At 40.6% G+C, this 25,103-nt stretch overlaps 1 protein-coding gene across 1 annotated transcript in view; it reads left to right on the top strand.

Annotated features, from left to right (window-relative positions):
* plcl1 (phospholipase C like 1) overlaps positions 1–25,103 on the top strand; it is an 83,194-nt gene that overhangs the window by 32,170 nt on the left and 25,921 nt on the right. Inside the window, exon 2 of the mRNA XM_080477921.1 lies at positions 24,620–24,694. Coding sequence (XP_080334047.1) covers positions 24,620–24,694 — 75 coding nt within the window. The remainder of the gene's footprint in view (positions 1–24,619; positions 24,695–25,103) is intronic.

Raw genomic sequence — 25,103 nt, 5'->3', positions numbered from 1 at the left:
TGTCACTCATTGTGTACTTGTCAGAAAATCGACCTCAAAATGCATTCAAACCCAAAACACATTTTATTTGCATAAGCGTACGATTTAACACATTTAATGCAGGAGTTTTTGGTAAATCAGGTCCTCGATACAAACAGGCTATATTCCTGGACAATATTCTAAAAGAAAATCTCAGTCAGTTTTCAAGGCTTTCAGGATTCTCCACCACAGATACAGCTTCTTCTTCTTCTTCTTCGGCATGCAGGTAGTACTTATCTCCCCGAAGCCATGTTCTTCTCATTTTCTCAACTTCTCATTTTCTTTCTTGCCCATGAGCTGCAGGTGTTGTTCGGGGTCTGTGCTTTCATGGAAACATTCACTTTCAAACATGCAGACGAAAAAATATTTATCCCGGAGATGATGTGGAGTTGGTAAATACAGACTCATGTGGTCTCCATGGCGATGGTAATGTGAACACTTCTACCCCCTCAGAGGACCGAATACTGCAGCCCAGGCCATTAAATATGCTTATTAATGAGGTAGTTTCTGTGAATGTACCTGTTGGCCAAAGTCATTTCCTCGTATGACCGGTTAAAGTTAAGACACGCCTCCGTGTCTGCTGAAGCAGATTGATTATTATGGCCTATATACAGCCTGTATATATGATCATTATTCATGCACGTGTTGCATATGGACTGTACTTTGTGTGACAATACCTTGCAAAACATACAGCTAATGAGTGTTTGGCTGATAGGAGGTCTGTTGCAGTGATAAATGGAGCTGATGAGCGGGACGCAAATGTAGGCCGCCATGAAAAGTGGTCTCACACTAATGCATTCAAATCTCCGAGTGTGTCTGTTTGGATGCAGGCGCCCACGTTTGTGTCATCGGTAATCACAGCCTTCCATTGTGGGAAACACAAGCTTTGGTAATTGGTCTGAATTTAGGTAGTTTAGCAAATTATAGTATTAAGATTAAAAGAAAATGTCTCCTTTCACGTAACCAAATCAAAGCTGTTTTTTTTTCGAGAATAACTGCGACGAGACACATTGTTGAATTAAACAACCCGTAGCGGCAAAATGTATCATAGAATCTTGTTTCTCATTTGCAATGTAGATCGCGGACAGATGTGGATTTAACGGTTTCTGGTTGTTTTTATATTCGTCGTTTTTGAGAAAATAAACAAGACTTTGAAACTCGTCTTGTACATCAGCACCTGCAGCCGGCGTGTCGTCTCTCTGTACGTTAGAATTCTGTGACTCGATGAACATATCAATAATGTGTATCTGTGTTTGCCCTGTGATGGACTCATGGTGACGTGTCCGGGATGTAACCTGCCCTCACGCATGGTGAGCTGGGATTGGCTCCTGTGCCCTGTGACCCTGCACAGGATTAAGCAGCGTCAAAGATGAATGGAAGACACACTGGGGTTGAGATCCTGTATAAAGCTTGCTAAATTGCACGCTCCAGGATAATAGATTCTATACCATTTCTGATTTTCTTTGCAGTACACATTTTTCTCTCCTTATTTTCAATGATTAATTTTGTTTCCACTGTCCTCCACTGAAAACGATCATTCTGGCCTGTCTCCTTTTTCTTTTTCTCACTTTTCTCCATTTATCCTTGATTTTTCTCGTACTTCTGTGTCCTTGCTTTTATTTGTTAGCCTTCTGGTACTCGGAAAGGCTGAAACTCAAGCCCATTAGGCTTTGCTCTCTCCATTTTCTGTGCTAAACTAAACTAAGTATTTAAAAAAGGATTTTGCATGCATTACTGCGTTCCCCATTGGGGGAAGTGGACGTAACATTGATTCCCACAAAACAACTATATTTTGTGGAGTTAAATGTTTTGCTGAAGAAAGTTATTGAACATAAAGGGGTGTTGAAGCAACTAAACCTGAAAAAGAAAAGAAAAAAAAAAAATCTGAGAAGATCTTTCACAACTTGAAAGCTGTAAAAGCTTTAATGAAGCATTTCCAAAGCAAAAGTCGAAAGGAGCCAGCCGAGGAAAAGCCTCTCATTCTAAACGACATTGTGTGTTGAAAATGAATGAATTCTATTTTATTAATAAACTCCTCCCAGGATTTTCCATGATCTTGAACCCTTTCCATGAAAGAAAACAAATCGATGACGTGTGATTTGATTGATTTCTTTATTTTCCAAAGCCTATGAGACAAAATCCTCGGTACGCCTCCTTCGACAAGAGTGTGAATGCATTATCAAGTCTTTGCATGTTTATTATACTTACAAACCTTTAGTGCATCCAGCATTGTTTAGAGTCTCTCAACAAGTTGTACTGATGGTGCGTCATATTCCGCCGCATTGTGATTGGTTGGTTGGCAGCTGTAGGCCATCGCAGTGCCGTGTGATGAATCATGGAAGTTTTGACGCAGCATTGCAGGCTGCTGGTGGCGACACGACGGTAGTATCAACAATCTACCATTCGGTCTCCCTGCACGACACAAGAACACACGATATCGTCATCATCATACATCTTCAGTCCGAGATTTCCAAAATCATGGGGTGTAGGAGCCTTTTGTCAAAAATGCTATAGAAGATGAATCAATGAATGGCTTAAGATCAGTGTCACCATATAAAACATTTCGGATTTCAGACCAAATCTGTCAACATTCGTCATTACGAAGGTTTTGTAATTTCTCAGAGGAAAAAAAAGTCTGTTTTTACTTGAAACGTATTCACCAGAACCCACGTTAATGTGCCTCACAAGTGTTTCAAGACACAGTTTTTGGAGGGAAACAGTCAGCCACAACCTGAACAGTTGGTGAAGGAGAATGATCACGAATCAGGAGGCTACCTCTAGTTTTCTCTTTTTCTTTCAAAGGAAATTGGAAATTACAGAGCTTTTTGAAGAGGCAGCGTTGAGCCGGGATTTTAATTGATTTTCTGAGGCCCTCAGGGGTCCCTGTCTCTGGATTTCAGCAATCACAAGAGCTTCCTTTGATTTTTACTCCCACAGCTTCCTGCTGAACTCAATTGAATGTGACATGGAAGTACAAGCATGTTAGTGTTGCTTCCTCCTGTGATTAATTATCCGTCATCTTATTTGTTAGTGTTTCAGAGTCATGGAAAAGTGGCATGGTCACAAGAAAAGATTGGGAGAATGATGAGAATATATTTTCCGAGGTGGGCAAATACTTAAACACACCATGAACTACCAGAATCAACTCTTTTGTGGTCCATGATGAAGTGTATTTGAACTCAGACTTCTTCCGGGCTCCATTTTAAATTTGATTGGCTTCAGATTGCTTTTGACCTGATTTTAGACTTGTTTTTTTGTTTTTTTGTTGTTGTTCCCTTTTAATTCCTTTTAATGTGTTCAGTGTTATATCCTTTTATTAATAAAACAAAACGGCGATTGTTGTATGTCGTCTTTCCTGAACCAAGGCGTTGGTTTGGGAGAGGGGCTATTGTAAGACTGAGCTTGTCCACGACAGTTAACACTACTACTGAGTATATTATTCAAGTTGCCTGTTTCAAAGTCAAAGCATTTGAATCAAATTGCTATTGATAGCACTATGACGAACACAATACTGTAAAAATGTACTTTAAAGGAATTCTTCCCAAAGCTGCCCGCCTTTTGTCGGTTACTTGGTTCATTGTTCAATCTCCAGAAGAGGCGCCATTGACTCAATGTCAGACATTATTTGGAGACGGTCTTTCGATAATTATTTGCACAAATGCCCTGTGATCAACATTTTGTGATTTACATTCATGATTGACAGCGGTTAGGCTTCCTGGTCTTCGTTTTCAAATGTGTTTGAGAATTTGAGTTGGACGGTGCGCTTTCATTGCTGCCCAGACTAGTTTTAAACTCGGTGTCCAGGATGTTGAGCTCTTTGGAGATTTTCCGATCCTTCATCTGAATAACATATCTGGTTTTGTCTGTTCTGTTTTGCTCATTTTATCCTAAAGTTTCTCGGTCAATAATCATTCCCTTTCCTCTCTATGTCTTTAAACCACTTTGAGGACCAGGGTACTTTTTCTGCTCTCCATCTTCTTATGTTCCACCTTAAGTGACACTGGTGTTTTGTTTTTTTAGCAGCTTGACAGTTATTATAAGTCTCGGCTGCATCGATCCCCATAAGATTAGAATTACCATCATGACTCCTCTGGTGTAGTTGATTAATTTGACCTACTTTTGAGCTGCTTTTCTCCAGGTGATCGCTGTATTGCTCCATTTCTGCAGGCACAGGTTATCTGGATGTTCGGAAGACTTTTTCTTCTTTGTGGAACACTGATGAAGAGCAAATATCTCTTTTCCCTTAGACCCCAACATTAAGACAACCTCAATTTTTCAGACCTATTTCCTGGGAAAAAAACCCCAACTTGTTTTATATTCGGACCAATATGGTATTTGGAACAAATTCAATTGATGAAAAGAAGACCGTTTATATCTTTCTCATTGACAGAGAAAATGTAATTAGATCTGCACTTAGCTATTCTTAAGAATATAAGCCGTGTAGCTTGGCTTTAAGATCTGAGACAAACACGAGTAATTCAAAGACAAGAAGACGTTTGACTTTTATGGTTTTTTTAATGTTTTCCAGTGCAGGAAGTTTTGGTTTATGCGTAACACCCTGTGGGCCTGTCTCTCCATGACTCTGAGCATGACAGTACAATTTGTGCTTCACTGGATCTGGATTTCATTAAAGGGAAGCGACGCTAATCGTATACAAGTTAATCATCTTTCAGTTAATCTCCCCAGATAGAAGCTGCAGGGATCGGCGTCTCAAACCACCACCTCATCCGACACTCCAGAGGAGTGTCAGTGACTCATGTCGGGAATGAGAGCTGGACGGATGGATGGATGAGAAAGGTGTGTGTGTGTGTGTGTGTGTGTGTGTGTGTGTGTGTGTGTGTGTGTGTGTGTGTGTGTGTGTGTGTGTGTGTGTGTGTGTGTGTGTGTGTGTGTGTGTGTGTGTGTGTGTGTGTGTGTGTGTGTGTGTTGTGGAGGAGGTGGTGATGGACGGAGAATAGCTGGGTGGTGAAAGCGAGACGAGGGAGCGGGAGGGAGGGAGCTATTCAGGAAACGGATTATGATAAATGTCATTCTATTATTGCCTAAATAGGATTTGGGACAGCGAGACGGAGTCAGACTGAGAGAGACGGAGGAGGTGGGTTAGTAGAGCGGGAAGTCCACTAGTGTGTCATGAAATACTGAAACGTGCTCGGTGACGCGGCGAGGTTGAAGGCGCCGTCGACCCCGAGGGCTTCAGCTGATCGGTGGGATTGTGTCATGTCAAAGCGTATTCATTACTCCTGCACGGAGGGTTTTCACATGGTCTCTGCTCATCCCTCTTTTGTTTCAGTGCGACATGTTTCTGTGAGGACATGTTTCGAGTGTGACGCTGTGGCGATGCTCTTACATTGGAGGGTCAGACAAACACAGGCTGACAAGAGAAGAAGTTTCCATGGTGTGACTCAAAGACTATGGCTTCTAAATAACTGATGTTAGTGTGAGTGGAGTATCATCAGGATTAGTTTGATTACTTTGATTTGAGATGGAATCTTACACTGTTGTATTATCTAGCTGGAAATCATGTGGAGCATCAGATTATGTCTTGACTGTGAGTCAGGAAGTTCATCTGGTGTAAAAACAAGTGACTGAGGCAAATTTGACCAAACAACTGAATTGACTGTTGTCATCATCAGTTTTAATCTTAAACTATATCATACTATCTGTGGCTTCACACGTTCATCTTCTTTTTACAGTTAACTTGCCTTTGAGTTGGTTTTGGTCTTGTTTCAGTCTCAGTCTCACACTTATTTCAGAATGAAGGTCGCAACATTGACAATATGAGGACATAATCTTTTCTGTAGCGTTTCCCACTCCTCTGACTGGAGTCTGACAAAAAGCCATAGACTACAAAGCAAAAATACCGACGCCTCATTTTCTCAATGTTATGTTCTTTGTGTCGTATGCAGATGATGTCACAGATGTTTTGGGTCGCTTGTAAAAGAAAATGACCAGTCGAGTTAAATACAAAGTTGAAAGGTTTAAGATTTGGTTTGCTGTCTTAATGTTGCATTCAGTTTTTACCTTTCTGTGGACTTTAGTCTTTTAATCCTTTTCAACTTTTTTGTGAAGACAAGCTGTTGCTCGAAGAGATTCAACCTCAGACTCATCAGCGTGCTGCATCAATGTTTTTGCGATGGAAAACGAGTTCCGGTGCTGAAAGATGATTCATGGTTTTGTTTTATCTGAACAAACTATGTTTATGATAAAATAGCATTACTCAGTGATTGACTCAATATCATCACCCTGTCATTTAACACACTGCGAATTGTTTGTTACAGACAGATTGAAATTCAGATTTAGTGTTTGGACACACACTTCCTAACTTTCATTCACTTGTTTAATAGTTTAAACATGTTTCCAAACCTATTTATCAGTGTTTGGTCATTTTCAAACACTTTTTATACCATGATTTGGAATTGTTTCACACTTGATAGTGGATTTGGTTAAGATTAGTTTTAGATTAACATTAGGAAGAGTGAAGGTTATTTAAATCAAGGGCACTTTAGGTCAAAATGTTTTTCTTTTTATTTAAGAATTCTTATTAGAAAATAGTTAAGATGAATTTGAGGATAAAATTTGGGCTTTCCTCCAGATTGGAGCAAATCTCAACTTGACTGTTACTTTAGTCTTGGTTTTCAGATTCGATTTAAACAGCTTTATCATTTGTGTTTGTCCACTTTTTAAAAATTTGAGTGTGAACTTGTTTTAAACTAGTTTCAGACTTGAGTTTAATTTTGTTTGGGACTGAATTCAGCCTCAGATTTAGGCAAATTTTCGAAAGTTTATAATTGCATTCAACTTCATTCGTAAGTGTATTTGCTGCTCAGATTTGCTTTGCTGCATTTCTCTAGAGTTCCCTTATTCAGATTTCTGACTGATTTTGGTCATTTCTCTGCTCTGCTTTGCGCTCGTTTAGGAAATAAATGTTAATTTCACTAGGACATCTGTTGCTGCGCATGATGATGCTGCAGACATTTAGTCTAACCTAATTAAACTGATTAGAGAGCAGAGATGTGAATACAAGGGGCAAAAAAGGAACTACAGTACAATGTGTAATAGTGTGCGGGCAGACTTAAGGTCGCGTGGTTAAAAATAGAAGAGAGTGAAGAGTGATGGTACGAGCAGAGGAAGACAGCAGCGGCGTCCAGCTGTGAGCACCTCTCCCTGCTCCCGGCATGGACTCGCTGCAGGATGGTGTGAGCGTCGACTGGGAGGTGGAGGCAGCGGAACAAAACACCCGGGGGTCGGAGTTGGATGCTGGGGGTTGGCCAACAAAGCACACAGACACACGTACGCCCATGTATTAACATTTATTTCCTGTTGACTTCCTGTGAAATCAGCTGGAACTAGTTTTGTCTGACCCTTACTCCAAAATGTCGTGAACTTTGTAACCTTAACCATGGACACATCTAAACATGTAATCATTTTGGACATGGAAAGCTCAATATTTATTTATTGACACGAGTCCTCATTGGTTAGTGTTTGACTGGGGTTAGGTCTCCAGCATAGAAGCCACAAAAACACATATTTAACGTTGCTTATTTAATTTTTTTGTTTAGTCTTGTTATATTTTAACTTTCTAGTCAATCTATGAATGAATGAATGCCTTTTATTGTCACTTGTACTAGGTACAGTGAGATTAAATTATGCTATTATGTTCTATTCTGTGTGGAGCAACGTTGCAAATTCTATTCTATTCTATTCTATTCACGTTGCTTTTGTATACCTCTGTGGGGCTTTGGTTTGTCTTGGTTCAATTTCCTGAAAACTTGACTCCGGAAACAGCTGTGAATACTTTCTGACGAACACTTGGCTTAAAGTAATCTCAGCCTCAGTTTAATCTCAACACCAAGGTAACTTTAGTCTCTCCTTAACGTAACCCTACCTTGACTCTACCTTACCCTAGCCTGATCCTAAATCAAACCACAGTATTTGTCAAACCTTAACCTAACTGATCCTTAATCTGACATTAACCTAACCTGAGAATTGGTCGAACCTAACTCAAACCTTAGCCTCCGCTTAGTATGACCTTAACGATAGTCTAAGTCTTACCCAATGGGAACCTTGCATTGTCTTACAGTCTGTTTCCCGCAGTGACTCTAAGCACTGCTGTAACTTTTTAATTTTTTTTACCTCATCCTAACCTCAATATAACTCCTAACCTTAGTCTACCCTTAAAACATGTACATGCCTAAATATTTCATTGTTTTCATTTTGTCCCCACAAGCAGAAAAAGTCCCCATACTGTGACTACGTTAACAAATGTTAGTCCCCACAACATGTATAAACACGTGCACACGCACATGCACAGCATGAAATACTACTGTTTGTTTGCTCTCTTTGGAAAAAACAAAACAAAACAAAACACATGTTACATAATTTAATCCCTTACGTAACAAACTGAAGTCGCTGCGCATAGAAATGCACAGATGCACAATTACTAAGGCAAACACACACACACACACACGAGCGACGAATGTAGGACACGAGGTCACGTAGAGCAGAGGTGGACACACAAAGACGCAAACACATCGAGAAACATTAAAACCAACAGCTGCTGTGCTCTCAACATCACTGTTTTTCATTCTTATCATTTGCACGCACGCACGCACGCATAAACGTAGTGACCCCGTCAGCCCACCGGATGTCTGTGTGTGTTTGTGTTGCTTTAAGGAGCAACATGGGAACAGTTTGTATGGTCTAATTCCCACACACACAAACACACAGACGCTTTGGAAATCAATTTCAATGGAAACAAGCCCCAAAAAGCAACTCTCCAGTTTGTCTGTAAGAATATTTTGTTTTGCCGTGTCTTGTGTACAAACTATTTTAGACTTCAACGCCTCAAGAGTAAACATCAACAAGAGACAAAGTGAGTATCAAGCTCCTCTGAGAGCATTTTGTTCTCTTTTTGAAAGACGGATTCATACAAAATCACTTTTAAGGTCAGAATTCAGTTTTTAAACTTCCTTATCATATCACAGTTTCATATTACAGAGTCACTAAACCAGCAAAGGTTTCCTTCTCGGTTTTCTTCATGTTAAACCTGTTCTTTACCTTTGCCCGCCACTTGAACTCGAGCAAAGAAAACAAAATCAAACAAATCTAAGAAAGAAGCTGAAAAACATTCCGAATGTGGCATTGCACAGGATCAGTTTTAAAATGAGTAATTTAATGCATCTCCAAAATATTTTCTAATATAAATGTATATTTTATATCTGAATTTGGAATGCATTTGGAATATATATTGAATTATAACAAATGTTAAAATACATCTCAAATTTATTATATATATAATTTTTAAAGTATAATTTTTTTTCCAGTAACTGGGTCTGACTATTAATTGAGCAACAACTTAATTTTTCTATTCGGTGTTAAAAGTGTAGGAGTGTGAATCAATGTAGGAGTGTGATTAACAAATTAATAATCAACACTAGTGTTTCTGGGCAGTTGGTAGATCGATACCATTATACGGTGTATCTGACTACCTGTGTGCATGTGTACACATTTTTCACCAGTTTTTATGTATAAATATTGCTTTTGCCTTGCTAACTTGCGTTCTGTGATATCTCCAGTGTTGTTTATCGGGTTAGACTTGGATCTTAGCAGTGAAAGAGCCAGATGATACGACAGGATCTGTTAAAGAACAAATAAGTGACTAATAAAACGAGTAAATACAAGCCTTTGGCCAGTTAGTGAAGGCTAGAACTAAAAGTTCACAATTTAAATTGATGCATTGATAGTTGTTTCTTTTTTTTCCCTCGTCTGGTCCGATCACTGCATCAACTAGGGGAACATCATGTCTCTATAACAATCCAGGGCTTAGTGTTATGACATGAGTGTCATGTTTCCATGACAACTGAGGATGGTGACATAATAACTGTGATGTTTCGATGAATACAAAGCACGATGACACAAGGAGTATCGGGTTTCCATGACAACTCGACGTGACAATGCAATGAGTGTCATGTTTCCATGACTACTAGTCATGATTACCTATAGACCGCAATGTTTTCCCATGAATACTGAGCATGATGACATGAGGAGTGTCATGGTTCCATGGCAACAGGCACGATGACATGTAGGCCACGTGTTTCCATGACGTGAATGCGTGATGACATAGGAGTCAGGTTTCCTTGACTACTATGCACGATGACGTCGAGGCTGCATGTTTCCGTGACAATTTCATGACGACTCACCATAACATGAACAGTGTCATGTTTCCATGACTACAAAGCATGATGACATAAGGAAGATCATGCTTCCCCTGACTATTAGGCATGACGACATATAGACCACATGTTTCCATGAACATTTTCCATTACTACGAAGCAGGACGACATGGCGAGGGTCATGTTTCCATGGCTACTGAGCATGACTTCATGTCATGTTCATGTGATTATGACTGTCTCCTTGAGCAGTTAAGTCATGCGGCTAATTGAATCACCTTTTCCTTTTCAGTGCAATCGCTTCCCACTTTATGAAGTGCATGATGCTCTGAAGATGTTTTTTTTTTTTTTTTTTTTACTCCTTATGTGGTGTTGATGGGAACATTTGAGTCCCTCCCCATGAGGCGTCCACTGAACAGAGTATATACATCACTGTCACATTTTTTTTTGTTATTTATGAACTACCGGACTCGATATTATAGAGGTGATTGATTGTAGGTTTGACTACTCCAAGTTTTGTAAACTTTGAGTGACAGCTCACTTATTTATGTCTCCAGTCAGAAACATTAGCGTGGTGTTGGTTCCTTTTGCTCCTGCGGCTTCCTCCGTGTATCACTCTTGTTATTCGTGTTTATCAGACCGGCTGCTCCCTGTTGCTTTTCAGCCATTTCAAGGCCACTTTCCTCCTCCGCCCCTTATTATTTGTAACAGTAGGGCCAATCACATTTTTTTACCACCCTCCAGTGCTTCCTCTCAATTATGTTTTTCTGCTCGGAGCTCAGCATTTATGTGTTTGTTTTTTAAAGCAGATTAGGGAAACAAACACCTTTTTGCGTCTAGAAATTGGGCTCAAACCTTTTCCTCGGTAGAGTTTAAGATTTCTCTGCGACTGACAGAGACTCAGATGTTCCAAAATCCTGTTGTTTAATGCTGGCTTTGCAGACTTTATACATCATTTCGTTCCATCTGTCTCTTTTGGCTTTCGTTGGCCTGCTCTTTCATCGTCAGCCCTCACAGGCCTCACATGTGCCTCTTGCACTTTGATAAACAGGGGCCGCTCACGGCCGCTGCGTCTCAATAACATGACACTCTTTTCTTGCTGGATGCACACACAGCGCTGAAGCTGCATCGCAGGCTGTACGGCGGGCAGCTGGCTTGCTGCTTGACCTTGTGGTGTGTTTTTTTTCACAGGACTGTAAATCCCAGAGCTGTTTGTGTCAGAACTGCAGTGAACTGCGCACCACCTGTCGGCAACATGACTGTTATGATTGTGCAGTTTGAGTGTGAAAGCATTCAGTTTAAAGGAAGGTTTGTTTCTTTCATGTCAACAACATCAAGAACCACCTCCATTGGATTTAATTATATAATTTTCACATTTCGATAAAATGGATGACTGATCCTTAGTGGGAGTAGTGTATTATTTTTCAGGGTTTACATGTTTTCTTTTACATTGATATGAAAACAACATTGTTCATTTGTTCAATTTGTGCACCTTTGGAAAACCGTTAACTTTGATTTTAAACCAGACTATTGTATCTCAAACCTGTCTTAAAAGGTACAGCTTAAAGGTGACCCTGGGCAAGAGTAATGTATATAGAATATGTAGGGCAAGTTGAAAAATATACAACTTAATGTGATTAAATGTTGTGCATTTTTCATACCTGTCATTCAGTGGTGACCTACAGCAGAAAGGACCAGTACAGTCTACACGTTACATCTCCATTCAGGTTCACTGCTGCTGCCCTGTTGATTCAAGCTGCATGTACGGCTTAAGTTCACTCAACAGTTGGTTTAAAACCAGTGTTCCACTGGTATGAAGACATAAGGTGAGATGAGGACATTTACTGGTCCCTGTAAGCACACACACAATTCAGATTTCGTTTACAGGACAATAATGTTTGGAAGTTGTTTACGTTCAAAAACATTATTGCTGTAACATAAGAAATGCCAGAAATGCTGAAAATGCTGTGGTTTGCATTGCATTACGTACAAATCTATGTACACACACAAGTGTATTCATATAGAAATAAGCCTTATCACATACTAGCAGGTATTACGAGTTTGTAATTTTGCTATTATAACAGCCCCATAGTTGTTTTTTTTTTAGGAATGAGCATTTGTCAGAAAATGCTGAAGTGTCTGCTGCAGGTTGATGAATTACCCCAGGAGATAGTGGAGACCAAAAAACGAAGCAAAAACATTTGATTATGCCGTTTTTATTATCCTGCGTTGCATCTGTCGGAGTCTTCAGTGAGCAGCTGAACGTGAATATGTCCTTTAGTTTTATATTGAAGGTGTCAGAGTGCAAAGCGAAGTACAGTTTTAGTGTATTTTTTGCCCCCTTTGATAAAGTCCAGCGGAGCGTACAACAAATGTGAACATTGCCTCCAATCACATGCGTGCACAGTGTAACACTTGTGCTTGTACATCCAGCCTCTAAACACACATATATTTTACACAGAAATGCACTTATGTGCAGACACAAGCAGCGAGCTTTCCGCTGCACAGAGACAGAATTTCAAAGCTCAGGAGAATAATTTATCAGAGTTGTTTATTTTTGAATGAAATGCACCCGCCACTGCTCATGGCGGTGACGTCCCCCACCCTGGAAAGCATGTGAATGTGACGTGACGACAAGTAAAAGTCCAGATTTCTCTCTCTATTTTATTTTATTTTTTTTGTGTGCAAATTTCTAGAGCTCAAATGCACATGTCGGGCTGCCTCGGGCTTGGGCGCTCACTCAGGAAGTGGGTGTGACGTTATGCACACGAGCACGTTTAGAGTGGCACGCGCACACAAATTAGTCGTCTCCTTCCTCCTCCTGGTGTTTGCTTTGGATTAGCACAGAAAACGGAGATTGAGACCATTTTCATCATCCCATCTGGTGCCCTTCACCTTGGGGTTGCTAGGCACCGGCTGGAGTTGTATTTAAAACTGTATTAGCTGTGTGTGTGTGTGTGTGTGTGTGTGTGTGTGTGTGTGTGTGTGTGTGTGTGTGTGTGTGTGTGTGTGTGTGTGTGTGTGTGTGTGTGTGTCACTGTGGGCATGTCGGTTTTCTTTGGAAGGCGTTGCGTAACAGCTGTCTCGGCCAATGTCGGGCTCGCCTGCCAGAGCCGGCGTTCGAGTGTCTGTTGCAGAGCCTTCTGGAGACATTTCTGCTGCTGTAGGAGTTTCCTCCAACACAGACACACACACACACACACACACACACACACACACACACACACACACACTGGGGGGGGGTGTCCCTTCACTGTATCTGGCTTTCAGTCATGATGTTTGCACAGAAACCTGAAATCTTTTTGAAGTAATTACAGTTTAAAGTATGCATTTGTTTCTATGATTGTATTCTTTGCTTGAACGATTTTGTAAAGGTAGAGTAAATTACAGCACAATGAAAAAGGCTTTGAGATATGTTTTTACATTGTTTTCCTTCAACAGTAGTTTTATTTGCAATTGAGTACATTTTAAGCAGTGTGACAGTATTTCTACGTTTAGTACTCTTCACTGTTTTCAGTTTTTATGTGTGGCTATCAATATATTTCTATTTGTGTTGCATTGGTATAGAAAATACATAATAATACACATGCACAGAAACGTTGTCTCACATCTGTAATGATGTTAGTTGAGTAAGACCTTAAAAGTGAAGAAAAGCGAAAAGCCACCGTGCGGCCCTTAAGAATAATTGCGAATTCTAAATATTGAGAACAGAAACATTAGAATTAGTCGGAACTTAACGGCGTACACAAGTTACCTTGACTAAAAATGTTAACTGCCACCACAAACCGTCTCTGCCCCTATAAACATGATAAATACAAACATCTCATTGGCACATGTGTGTATAGTACTAAATACAACACACTGACATGCAGCACACTTGATTCTCTGGTTGGATAGATTTTACTATTGTTCCATTAGTGCAGTGTGCCTGACATTGTTTGGACTCGGTCCCATCAAGGAGCCAGTTGAGCAAGTTTTCTATGATTCAGATCTTATCTATTTCAGTTTGTGGTTTTTAAAAGCTGGGCTATTTATTACACACATTGCAAAGTGTAATGATCTTCATTTGATCCTTTTCATCTGCCACGTCGAAAATGATTCAAATGCAGTTGCTGTATACATATGAGTATAAGGTGGAATGTCTCACTTGCTAACTTGCATTCTCAGCAGCTCCTTCTGGTTTCATGTTCTATTGTTACTGTCAGAATTTGCTGCAGTCCTCTCATGAACTGACCTCAGTCGGCCAGCATTCCATATTTTGTGCCCCTCTACTACAGATGCCCATTAAACGCTCATAAATTAGTTGATACTGGCCTCTAATGTAACCTGCCACCAGGAGGCAACATTTTACTCCAGTTTCCAGTTTAATACAACATAAAACATATCAGTGAATGTGACTTTTTTTTCCATGTTATGAGGGAGTTGCTGCCATATGTCTAAATTGGTTGCTCGAGACATTATATCAAAGGAAACAAAAGGGAAACACTTTTCACGGGATGTAATTGTTAGGTGACATTGTCGACTTTTACTTGATTTATTGTATTTGAGCTTCCAAAATCATAAAAGCCGCGTTCAATTGCAACCATTATCTTGTAGAACAAAATGTGCTAAGTATCATAGACGGTTGACGAACGACAGATGGCTGCATAATCGCCATCATCTGGTACGGAGGGTGGATAAACTTCCCAAGCAATGCTAATTCCCTCTGAAATGCAGACAGAAGCAGCATTTTGCAGCAATGACAACGCCGCAAAACACTGGCGAATGCAGTTGTTACATGAAGGTGTAATACTGGATAAAAAACTCATTGGAAATCTCACCTTAAACATGTGCAAACTGTCACCACTGACAGAAATCACATAAATCCACTATTCCTGAAGTCAATACATTAAATATCACTAATCTAGTTCATTTTCAAACATCACAAATCATGTACAAAACATGAAATAACTCACTCCCAGGGAACATCCAGAACCTGTTTTTTTTTTTTTTTCAAAGAGAGTGGGAATATAAATTATGGAGGGAACTAAATTTACAACTTTGAAAAAAATTTCTGTCTGTGGAGTGAAACTGTGGAACAGACTGACGGTGAGCTCAGACTGTGTCCCACCATGAAGCAGTTCAAACAGAGGTACAAACAAATGTTCACCAGGTATAGGGAAGAAGGTTTGACTACCGGTACGCAAAAGGGGATTTTTACACACTGCTGGAGTGAATACAGCAATTGTTTTTTTGTTTTTTTTCAAGACTTATTTCACACACATGCACATGGAGAACTTATACCAGGCATTGGCCTGCGAATCATATGTTTGCGCCCTGCTCGATAATTTCCACTGTTCAGTCGCAAACATTCGTTAAATATTGGGAAATTAAATGTGTTTCAAAGTGGAAATGATCCATTTCTTGCATTTTTCACTTTAAGATTAAGCTATAGCCTTTCAGTTAGCTCTTACTATTAAATTAGTAGCTGTAATGGTCATACATTAAGTCGGGCAATTTGGCCCTCTGGTAGAGATAATGACCTTTTGTGTTATGAAAGTTGTCCATCATTTACTAACACCATGAGGTCGTCTTACAGTCCGAGACTGACTGTTCAATCCCCCATTTTCTGTGGCGTAGTAAGAGAAGAAACTGAGCCCCGGGCTGGTCTGAGTGGCGTGCTGTCTTCCTTCCATCTGTTGCTATGAGAAAGTAAGTGATCAGTTAAATACGTCGGCTGGTAAAACATTTTTTTAATCTATTATAGCTCGTTGTTTACCAGGTGTCTTCTCGTGACGCACAGAAATCCTTGTCCTTATAGTTGATAATCAAACATTAAAAGATGTGTTGTGTCACGTCGCATCCATCATACACGGCCCACGCCTCGCGCTCACATTGTTGAAATTCATTATCTGTCAAGAAAAAAACTCCACCTGCGATGTGCTATCCGCCTTTGATAGCTTTTATAGTCAATTATTCAAAATGAGCTTCTTCCTCCCCATTCTCCTCCTCCTCACCGTCATTCTTCTATTTCTCTGAAAGATTCATCGAGCCATTTACGAAACATCTTCTTGTCAGAGCCACGTAGTATCCGACTGTCTGCTCTCCTCCTCGTCTTTATTTCCTCGTCTCAGTGAGAGGAAGAGCTCTCACGCTGCTTTTTCTTTTCTATTGTTTTTTCCTTGAGGCTCATTGTGCTTTTAAGATACCTACCTGACCACCTCCTCCTCCTCCCTACTTTTCCTCCGCTCATTTCATTTTCTTTCCCTATACAAGGCTCGACTCGGTCTTCTCCTCTCCATCCACCTCCCCCCTCCTCTCTTTGCTCGCTCCTTCTGCTGCTTCTCTCGTCTCTTGATCTCAGCTCGGGCTTAATCTGTCCTCTCTACGAGTATGTGTTTATGCGTCTGCAGATATCAGCGAGGCCCACCAGGGAAGCCGGGACGCTTTAAGCTGTTACGTAACAAATGTCCTCTTGACTTGGAAGTGTGCCATTGCTTTGGGTGAGGGCCCCGGAAGGCCCTTCCAGGCCTCCCTTGATAGCACTAATGCCTGCATGGTGGGTTGGGGGAAGAAGAGGGAAGGGTGTGGATAGAGGGTAAAACAATAGAGTAAAATTAAGAGGATGGAAAAGGGCAAAGAGGATAAATACGAAAGGAGGGGCTACCGCTGCTGGCATTCAGGGGGAGCTCAGTCAAATCGAAGGAATTAAGGCGGAGCAATGGAGACAGACAGGTAGAAAGAGAAGGACGGGGAATGGGGCACATTTAGAGGAGAAAGTTGGAAGTGGTCTAGACGTGAAGGAGAGGCTGTGGCATGTCTGACTGAGCGGCGTCGCTTCGTCCTCTGATGCCACAATAGTTTAATTTATCTGCCGTGTGTTGCAGAAGGGAGCTGGCTTTACTGCGGAGTTCCTGCAGAGGGAGGATGGATGGTTCTGCTGGATGCTGTTGTTTTTTTTTTTGTTTTTTTTCCTTCATTAGTTCATAAACATGAGGTTGTACTGCTAAAACTGTGCCTGGTGGAATGGAGAGGTAAAATCCTCAGTGACGTCGAGTGGCTGTAGTGATTATGAAAATGGCAATGTTGACATTAGAAGCTAGATTTTTGTTTTGTTTTGTTTTAAAGGAGTCATATTATTTAGCTTTTCAACACTTTCACATGGGTCTTGTTGGTCCCCCAAAAATTATTAAAAGTTTATTCCCCCAAATCCAGCTTTTCCTTAATTGTCACCCATTTGAATATTGGATCATAGGAGCTGCATTCACAATCCGCTGCGTCTTTGTGAGCTGGACTGGCTCCGCCCACACGTGACCATCTTTGGAGAAAGAGGAAGTACTTCCTCTCTTGCTGCGAAGCGCTAGAGCAAAGCTGTAGGGGGGTCGAAGGGAGGGCCTACCTTGATTGGGATTGGCTAAACCCCCTAAGACACTATATAGGGTTTTATTTCTGATTTGCTTGTTGGAGCAACACACTTTTTAAAAGTTGAAACAGGCCAGGGAGAGGGATGACAGACTTTCTTCACTTCTGGAGCGTCATTCCAGGTATGGGGACGATTATTACTGTTGGAAAACCATTAGAAAGTGAATTTTGCTTAATATGGCCCCTTTACGCTAACAGTTATTTACCAAAATGTTAGTGTTCCTTCAACAAATCTGTAAGATTGTATGCTCCGAGGACATACAAAACACAGTAACATTTTATTTTGAAACAAAAAAAATCCAAAATACAATGTTTTTCTGATCCTACCAAACTGTGCCACTAAATGTTCCTTTAAAAAACAAAATCCATGTCCACTTTTGCCTGGGGTGAGTACAAAGCCTAATTCATCTAATATGCATGGACTGTGTGAGGAAATGGAAGAAAAAAACAAACATGCCCAGTGAGAATATGCAAACGTTCACCAAATAGTCCCACAAGCCTGTCCGATCCTCCAAAACTGTGTCTCAAAATACTCCCGGTCACACTTGTCTGATGCGGTCTCTTTCACTCTTCACTCATGAATATTTTCCCCATTAACATGGCTCCTATTTTCAAGTTCACACTCTTAATTTCAGGATTTCAACCTCCTCACATTTTAACATTTATATTAACTGGTGGCAGTTTTATTTGTTGTGTGTGTGTGTGTGTGGGTGTGTGTGCAAGGCTTGTTTGTATGTAGGGAATCATCCGAGGTGAGGCAGAAAAGGCTTGTTGAAATCCATCAGGGATTCTCTTCATTATATGAGGGCAGACGGGCGGCGGGCCAGAGAGCAGCCAGATCCCGTTAATGGTCTATGTGTGTGAAAATGTCCTCGTCAGCTCTGCTGCCCTTCATATTCATCCAAACGGCACAAGCTTTCTCCAACACAAACGGGAAGACGGGGTTACCGCCAAGAAGCAGGTTAATGTAGACACCCTAGTTAGTTAAAACCCTGTAATTACGCCCATCTGTCCTGTGATCAGACCTCCCAGGCACTTATGTACACAGACGGAAAGAAAAACAGCCTCGAACGGGACTCTGTGCAAGAGATTCATGCATTAATAAGTATCGCATTTCAGTTACTTAAAATGCTGTTAACACAGTGTGAACGTTTCTAACAAGGTTGTTAAAAATCATGAGGACGCCCAGTAGTTAAGGCATTAAACCTGATGCTAAGATCTACTTTGAACTCGGCATAAAAGAAATTAGAAACAAATTTGTTAAGATAGTCTAAAGCAAGTCTACATCCAGCTCAGCGCCAGGTAGAAAGTACTGATAAAGTAGTCTAATTGTAGTCCCAAAACCATTTCTACATTTCTTTAAAACTGGTTTAAAGCAAGTCCAATGAAACAGCCATAATCATTTCTAAACAAAGAAATCTACTACTCCCAGTGTGTTCTGTTCAGTGGGAAACGGGTCCAAATGGCTCTTTGAGTGTTTAAGGTTGCCGACCCCTGGTCTAAAGCAAGTCTAATAAAACAATCATAAATAAGTTTAAATCCCAAAATGGTGAAGAAGCTAGTGATAGTCTCAATCTGGCCCCATCTTGAGTGATAGATCCATTTGAAACTGGTTTAAAACCAGCCCATTATGCAGTTTACTTTGTAGTTTAGTATGTAGTTTATGTTCAGTTCCGCAAGGCCAATAAGACCATGAGCATCTAATTCAAACCAGGTCATTGTATCAGCCACAGACCGGGATAAAACTCACTAGAAACGAGTAACCACATCTAATAAACAAGTAAAAATCAAGTCAAAACTTAGTTTCGATACCAACAAAGGGCTAAATTCCATCCAGAAACTAGTTTTTAAACAGTTTAATCAGTTTCCCAAAAGACTCAAAAAAAGAATCAGTGCAAGTCTGTTCCAGAAAGCAGGATTCAGATACAGCCTGAATCTATCCGAAAGCCAGTGGGAGATCATTGTTAACCGCTCAGTTTGGAACCCTCATTATTAAACATTGTCCATTTATATGACAAAATTGGGTCCACTGGAGGTCTTTGTACTTGGTTCTAACTGTATATCAGGGCCACTGAAAGCTCAGAAAATGCTGAGATATTTCATTGTGTGCTTTTTGTGACAAATTCCACCCCATGAATGAAGGGCGTTCACACATGGAGAAGCTTGAAGAGAGTTTGTTACGAATGCATGGATCATTTAGTGTTCTCTGTGAAAGGCCTCCAACTTACCACTGATTACATTTGTTGTTATTCTAGACAATGAGGTGTGATTGCAGGTCATTTATTATTGTTTAAACAATGTTGGTTGCAGCCGGCAAGTCACCCAGTGCGGGAAACCACTAATAACCGCACACTCTGCATTTTGCATTGAGTGACTCAAAATACAATCGCAGGGTTTGTACTGAAATCCCCTCACACTCCCACACAGGCACACTCTGGTCACACATATCAATTAATCACTCTGCGTTTGCACGACTTCAAAGTGTCGCACAGTTTTGTTGAGTTTTTTTTCTCTTCTGATCCTCGTTGACTCTTTCCGCTCCATCGCGCTGACTCTGTTTCTTATCTTTGAAACTTTCTTTCTCATCCTGAAACGAGTTCTGTCAGGACACTGTCTGTGTGCAATTTAGCAAAGATACAAGCTCTCTCTCTCTCTCTCTCTCTCTCTCTCTCTCTCTCTCTCTCTCTCTGTCTCTCTCTCTCTCTCTCTCTCTCTCTCTCTCTCTCTCTCTCTCTCTCTCTCTCTCTCTCCCCAACTGTTACAACAAGCTATTTTTAGCTTTGAGCAGATTTGTTTCTTCACTGTCTTGTGTCTCATTTTTGAGACTTTACCATAATGTGAGTGTTTGATTAAAAATCCTTGTAATTTGATATAAACAAACTACTTCCATCTTGAAATCAGGGGACTCGTACACGGAGATAAAGTTCCAAAAGTTTATTAAAGGTTTCATCCAAAGTGTTGCTATCCCGAAGGGGTAATCCAAGCAGACAGACAGGAAGGACAAGTGTGTAGCGACGGGTGGCGAGACAGGTGACGGGTCAAAGTAAAACAGGAAGAGAGGAAACGCTGCTAGACACACAGAGTTTACACAGACACTGCCGGTCTGGAGCCAAAAGAAACACGTTCACACCATCACAATGACGATGCCACGACTTTTTCACTTGAACACACAGTTTTAGGTTCATTGGAACTGTAGCTTATGATGAATCTATGAAATTTAAAACAGTAAAATTTTGTTCCAGTTTTTAACTGCTTATCTATTGGAGCAATTTTTGCAATTTTAAGCCTCTTAGCTGGTTTTAGTGGCTTGAGCCATTTTAGCTGTTTGAACCTATCTTGGCACTTTTTTAGCAGTTTAATCAAAGTTAGTTGTTTTTACTTATTTAGCAGCTTTGAGTGGTTTAAAACATTTTTTCTATTATAAACTATGCAGCCGTTTTAACATATTTAGCCATTTTTAGCAGTTTTGAAATATTTAGCAGTTTTAACAATTCAGGCCTTTTGACCTATTTGAACTAATTTAGCTGTTTCTAGCAGTTTGATCCACTGACTGACTTGTTGACTTTGTGTATAAATCTCAAGCGCATGCGAACGGACAGTTATCCACCACCTGGTAATGGCATAAATCCAATCCCAATCTGATTTCATGATCTGTCTAATGATCCCCACTGCACACGAGCTGTAGATTACTGCAGTAATTACTGCACTGCTGCCTGCACTCACAATGTTGTAGCACATAATCCTCAGGAGAGGATGGACCGCGGTGTCATACAGGCGACACAACATCCCACAACTGAAACATAATCCGTCCATCCAGCTTCCATACGATTTCATCCAATCCAGGCTGGTAGGGCACCAGAGCTGATCCCAGCTGATTCTGGGCAAACTCTTTGTATAACCGATCTTTTACCTCGCTGCTGTTGTAATTAGTTCTGGCCCCCAAGATCAGCAGAAATCTAACCCTTTGAGTCAAGTAGGATCGGTTGGGCCCTGACCTCCAGCCCATTTGTTGTGACTCACGTAGCTTTTGCATGGTTTTATCGATACAAACATTTTTATCTTATTATTAATGCTGCTTAAGAATAAAATGTAACTGGTGACATGTTAGGATGTGATACTTAATTCAAACAACAAAATGTAACGGTAAAAGAGCCAAATGGCTGGAACTAACAGACTAACAAATAATAGTTGGCTGTAATGGCTAAAAACAGTTGAAACACCTCAGAATGGGGAAACTGCTGAAAAGGGAATATTGGCTACAATAGCTGAAATGGCTAAACAATGCTAAAAAGTCTAAAACCATTAAAAATGCTAAATAAGCTAGAGGTGTTGTATTGGATGGAATGTTGGTGGAAAGCTTGCAGACAGGTACCAGGTTTAATGCAAAACACTTTCAGAAACGGTCAGATCTGAGTTAAAGCGAGTCAAACGAACTGGAGAGCTTAAAGCAGGCTGTGGATTATAACTGATAGATTCCCTTTTTAGGCCAAACACAACTCCGCATTAAAGGCTTTCGCAAGGACGCGAGCCACAGTTTCCTGGACGGCATTGTGTGTCATGTGGCGAGATGTCAAAGAGACAGCGAAAACATGCATGCGCACAACACACTGGATTCTGGATTAGCGGCGATGGCGACATCAGCGTTCCTGAATGTCGGCCTCGGAGTGAACCAAACGCAGCCAGAGAGGCAGAGTGCACGTCCACTCCCGCCCCGATCTACCCAACTAAATACCCGCTGACCTGCTTTCTGTAAGCCCGCCTGTCCGGCCGCCTTTGCTGCCCAACTCAATAAAAGAAAGACATTTTGTGGGACAATTATGTTGAATAAGAAGCAAACGGCCTTTATTGGAGGCTCTGACCTTGCTGCCTTCGTGGCAGCCCCCCGTGTGCTGGGAGGTGTGGTAATATTGGAATTGGAAATCAATATGTGTTTGTGTAGGGATTGGAACGAGGCAACAAATTTCATCCTTTTCTCTGCCTTGTTCCCAGGTTTTTCCTCTGAGGTAATAATTGCTGTTTGTCCTGCCTTCATCTGCTGCTGGTGTTCTGGCCTCATCAGGGGTTTCCTTCCCTTAAAGAAACACAAAGGACGATAGAAAGCTATGGCTACCAGATTCGGAATAGTTTGATTTTTGTTGGTATCACGTACACAAAAGCACTTGGGTGATTGTTTTCAACCAAAAATAATGCTAACAGACATAAAGATATTGATATTATAATACATAACACAATACATTCCCTAAAAGACATCGACGTAACTGATATTTTGACCAAATCAGCAAAAAAGTGCTATTTGTTAGCAACAAGTAGCGGCTATGTTAAAATGATCACATTGGCATAAAAAAAGTCAAATTAGCCAGTTCAGTAGTTCCCATTAATTAATGTTAGTCATTATGTTGGCCTTCAAAAAGCAGCTCAATAGCTTAAGTATGATAATTTCACAAGACCAGTAACATCAGCAATTTTGTTAGTTTAAACAAGCTAATATTTGCTGATTTATTAGGCATAATACTAATTTGTTGACTTAATAAGGATAATGATCACTAACGCCAACAGTCGACAGTAATTTAAGATAAATAATTTAGCTGGATTAGTCTGAATTGACAAATTTCAGCTGCACACGCCGTAAACGTCAAATCTATTATATAGCCCATTAGCTTTAAATAGATATTAACGACTATGTTAGTCTTTACTGTTTGTTATTTTTGTATCAAATGGTTAACGTTCATTCTGACGTTGGCTAGAAACTAGAAAACATCAGACATTGTAAACACGATATGGAGATTGTCATTATTCGACATGAAAACTTTGAGGTATTTATTTACTTTAGATGTTAATGATAGATTACTTCTTCTTTGCTTCTGCCTGTTGTATTAAGTAAGAAGAGGTGAATGTGAATGTGAATGATGAATATCTGTCACGTTGGGCAGGTGTTTTTTTTTTTTTACCTTTTTTTAATCATAATTTCTTTCATGTTCAAGGCTCATCACAATGCACTGAAACCATTTCTAATGGGAAGCAGGATTCAGTATAATGAGTATGTGCATTTAGTTCTAGATAGCACCAATCAAGCATGTTGGCAGAGGGAGACCTTGGGGATGTGGCGGTGGGGTGGGGTAGGACAATGCACTGTCACTTCAGTCAAAGCTCATTAAGAATTGGCACAGAGCTAATTATCGGAAAGTTCAGGGAAAAATCCAACGTTGTAACGCTCATCAAAGTCAGCCTCACATCGACGAAGCTGCCAATCAATCTGCCGTTATCTGCACAAAGCCAGAGGCAGAGTGACGATCCCTCTTTGTGTGTGTGTGTGTGTGTGTGTGTGTGCGTGTGTGTGTGTGTCGAGAAAGTTTTAAAAAAATAATAGAAACAACATTTTATATCAATTGCTGCATTCTTTTGTCAGTCTGATTGAACTCAGTCTGATTAAGAGATCAGAATGTCCCGTTTACATGAGGTCTGGTTCAAGTGATCAGATTGATCTGCTGGTTCATGGTCACAAGGAATGGCTCATTGTGTTTCTTTTGAAACTGCCACACCAATGAAGCATTTTGCTTGTTCAGTCGGATTCTGGAAAGATGATTATAATGTATGTCTGAATCCACCAGACGTATTTTGACATCAGTGTTTTCTCCAGAACAGCGTCTGTGAACCAGCACGCAGTGATGCTTCGTAACAGTCATTTGACTCACGTCGGAGTGTTCTCATGGACTCTGTTCACATTGAAGATCATCATTCCAAATCTGTCCTAAATCTGAATATTTGAAAGAAATGTGAAAAAAAAGCAGGCATGTTGACTGCTCGGCTCAGCCCTGTCACCATTTTCCGCTTCTTGACTTTGATTGTCGGAGGAAGCAGTCTGAGAACATTTCTGACTTTGACCTTCAGGCCTTTTTCTTTCTGGCCCCCCCCCCGGTGTTCATTTTGTTCTGCAGCCAGTGAGATGAAAGGCAAAACACAGAACATCCCAACATGCATGAGATAACAACAAAGATTGTTGAACTGAACTGTCTGTCTTCATCTTTTTCCAGGACCCCTCGGTGCAGAAGATGGGCGGAGGCAGGAAGAAGACGGTGTCCTTCAGCAGCATGCCCTCTGAGAAGAAGGTAGATCAAAAAGCATTCAAAAAAAAAAATCAATCAACCCAAAGCTTTTACTTATTGTGTCCATGGGACTTGATTACATCAGTTTGTTGGGCAGGAATTATTCGTTTCGATCTCTAATGGTCTCAACGAAAAGGTCATTTGGGCTAAATTCACTGATTGAAGTTGGTGAATTAGTATTTGCGGTTTTTCTGTGCTGTCAACGAAAAGTAAAGTGATGGTCTAGAAGTTAATGAAGAATGAACAATTTGGAACAATATTCTCTCTGGTTTGAATTTCCTTAGTAATCCCTGATCAGGCACTTAATATCCAACTGCTCAGGTCGCATCAGGCATGGCAGGAGGCCTCAAGCTTTATGACCAAAAGAGCCCATTTTTCCACTTTCCACCAAATATAATTTGTCTGGAGCCAT

This window comes from Lipophrys pholis (genome assembly GCF_963383615.2).
Source record: "Lipophrys pholis genome assembly, chromosome: 13".
Classification (NCBI taxonomy): Eukaryota; Metazoa; Chordata; class Actinopteri; order Blenniiformes; family Blenniidae; genus Lipophrys; species Lipophrys pholis.
This window is presented reverse-complemented; position numbering and strand designations above follow the sequence as displayed.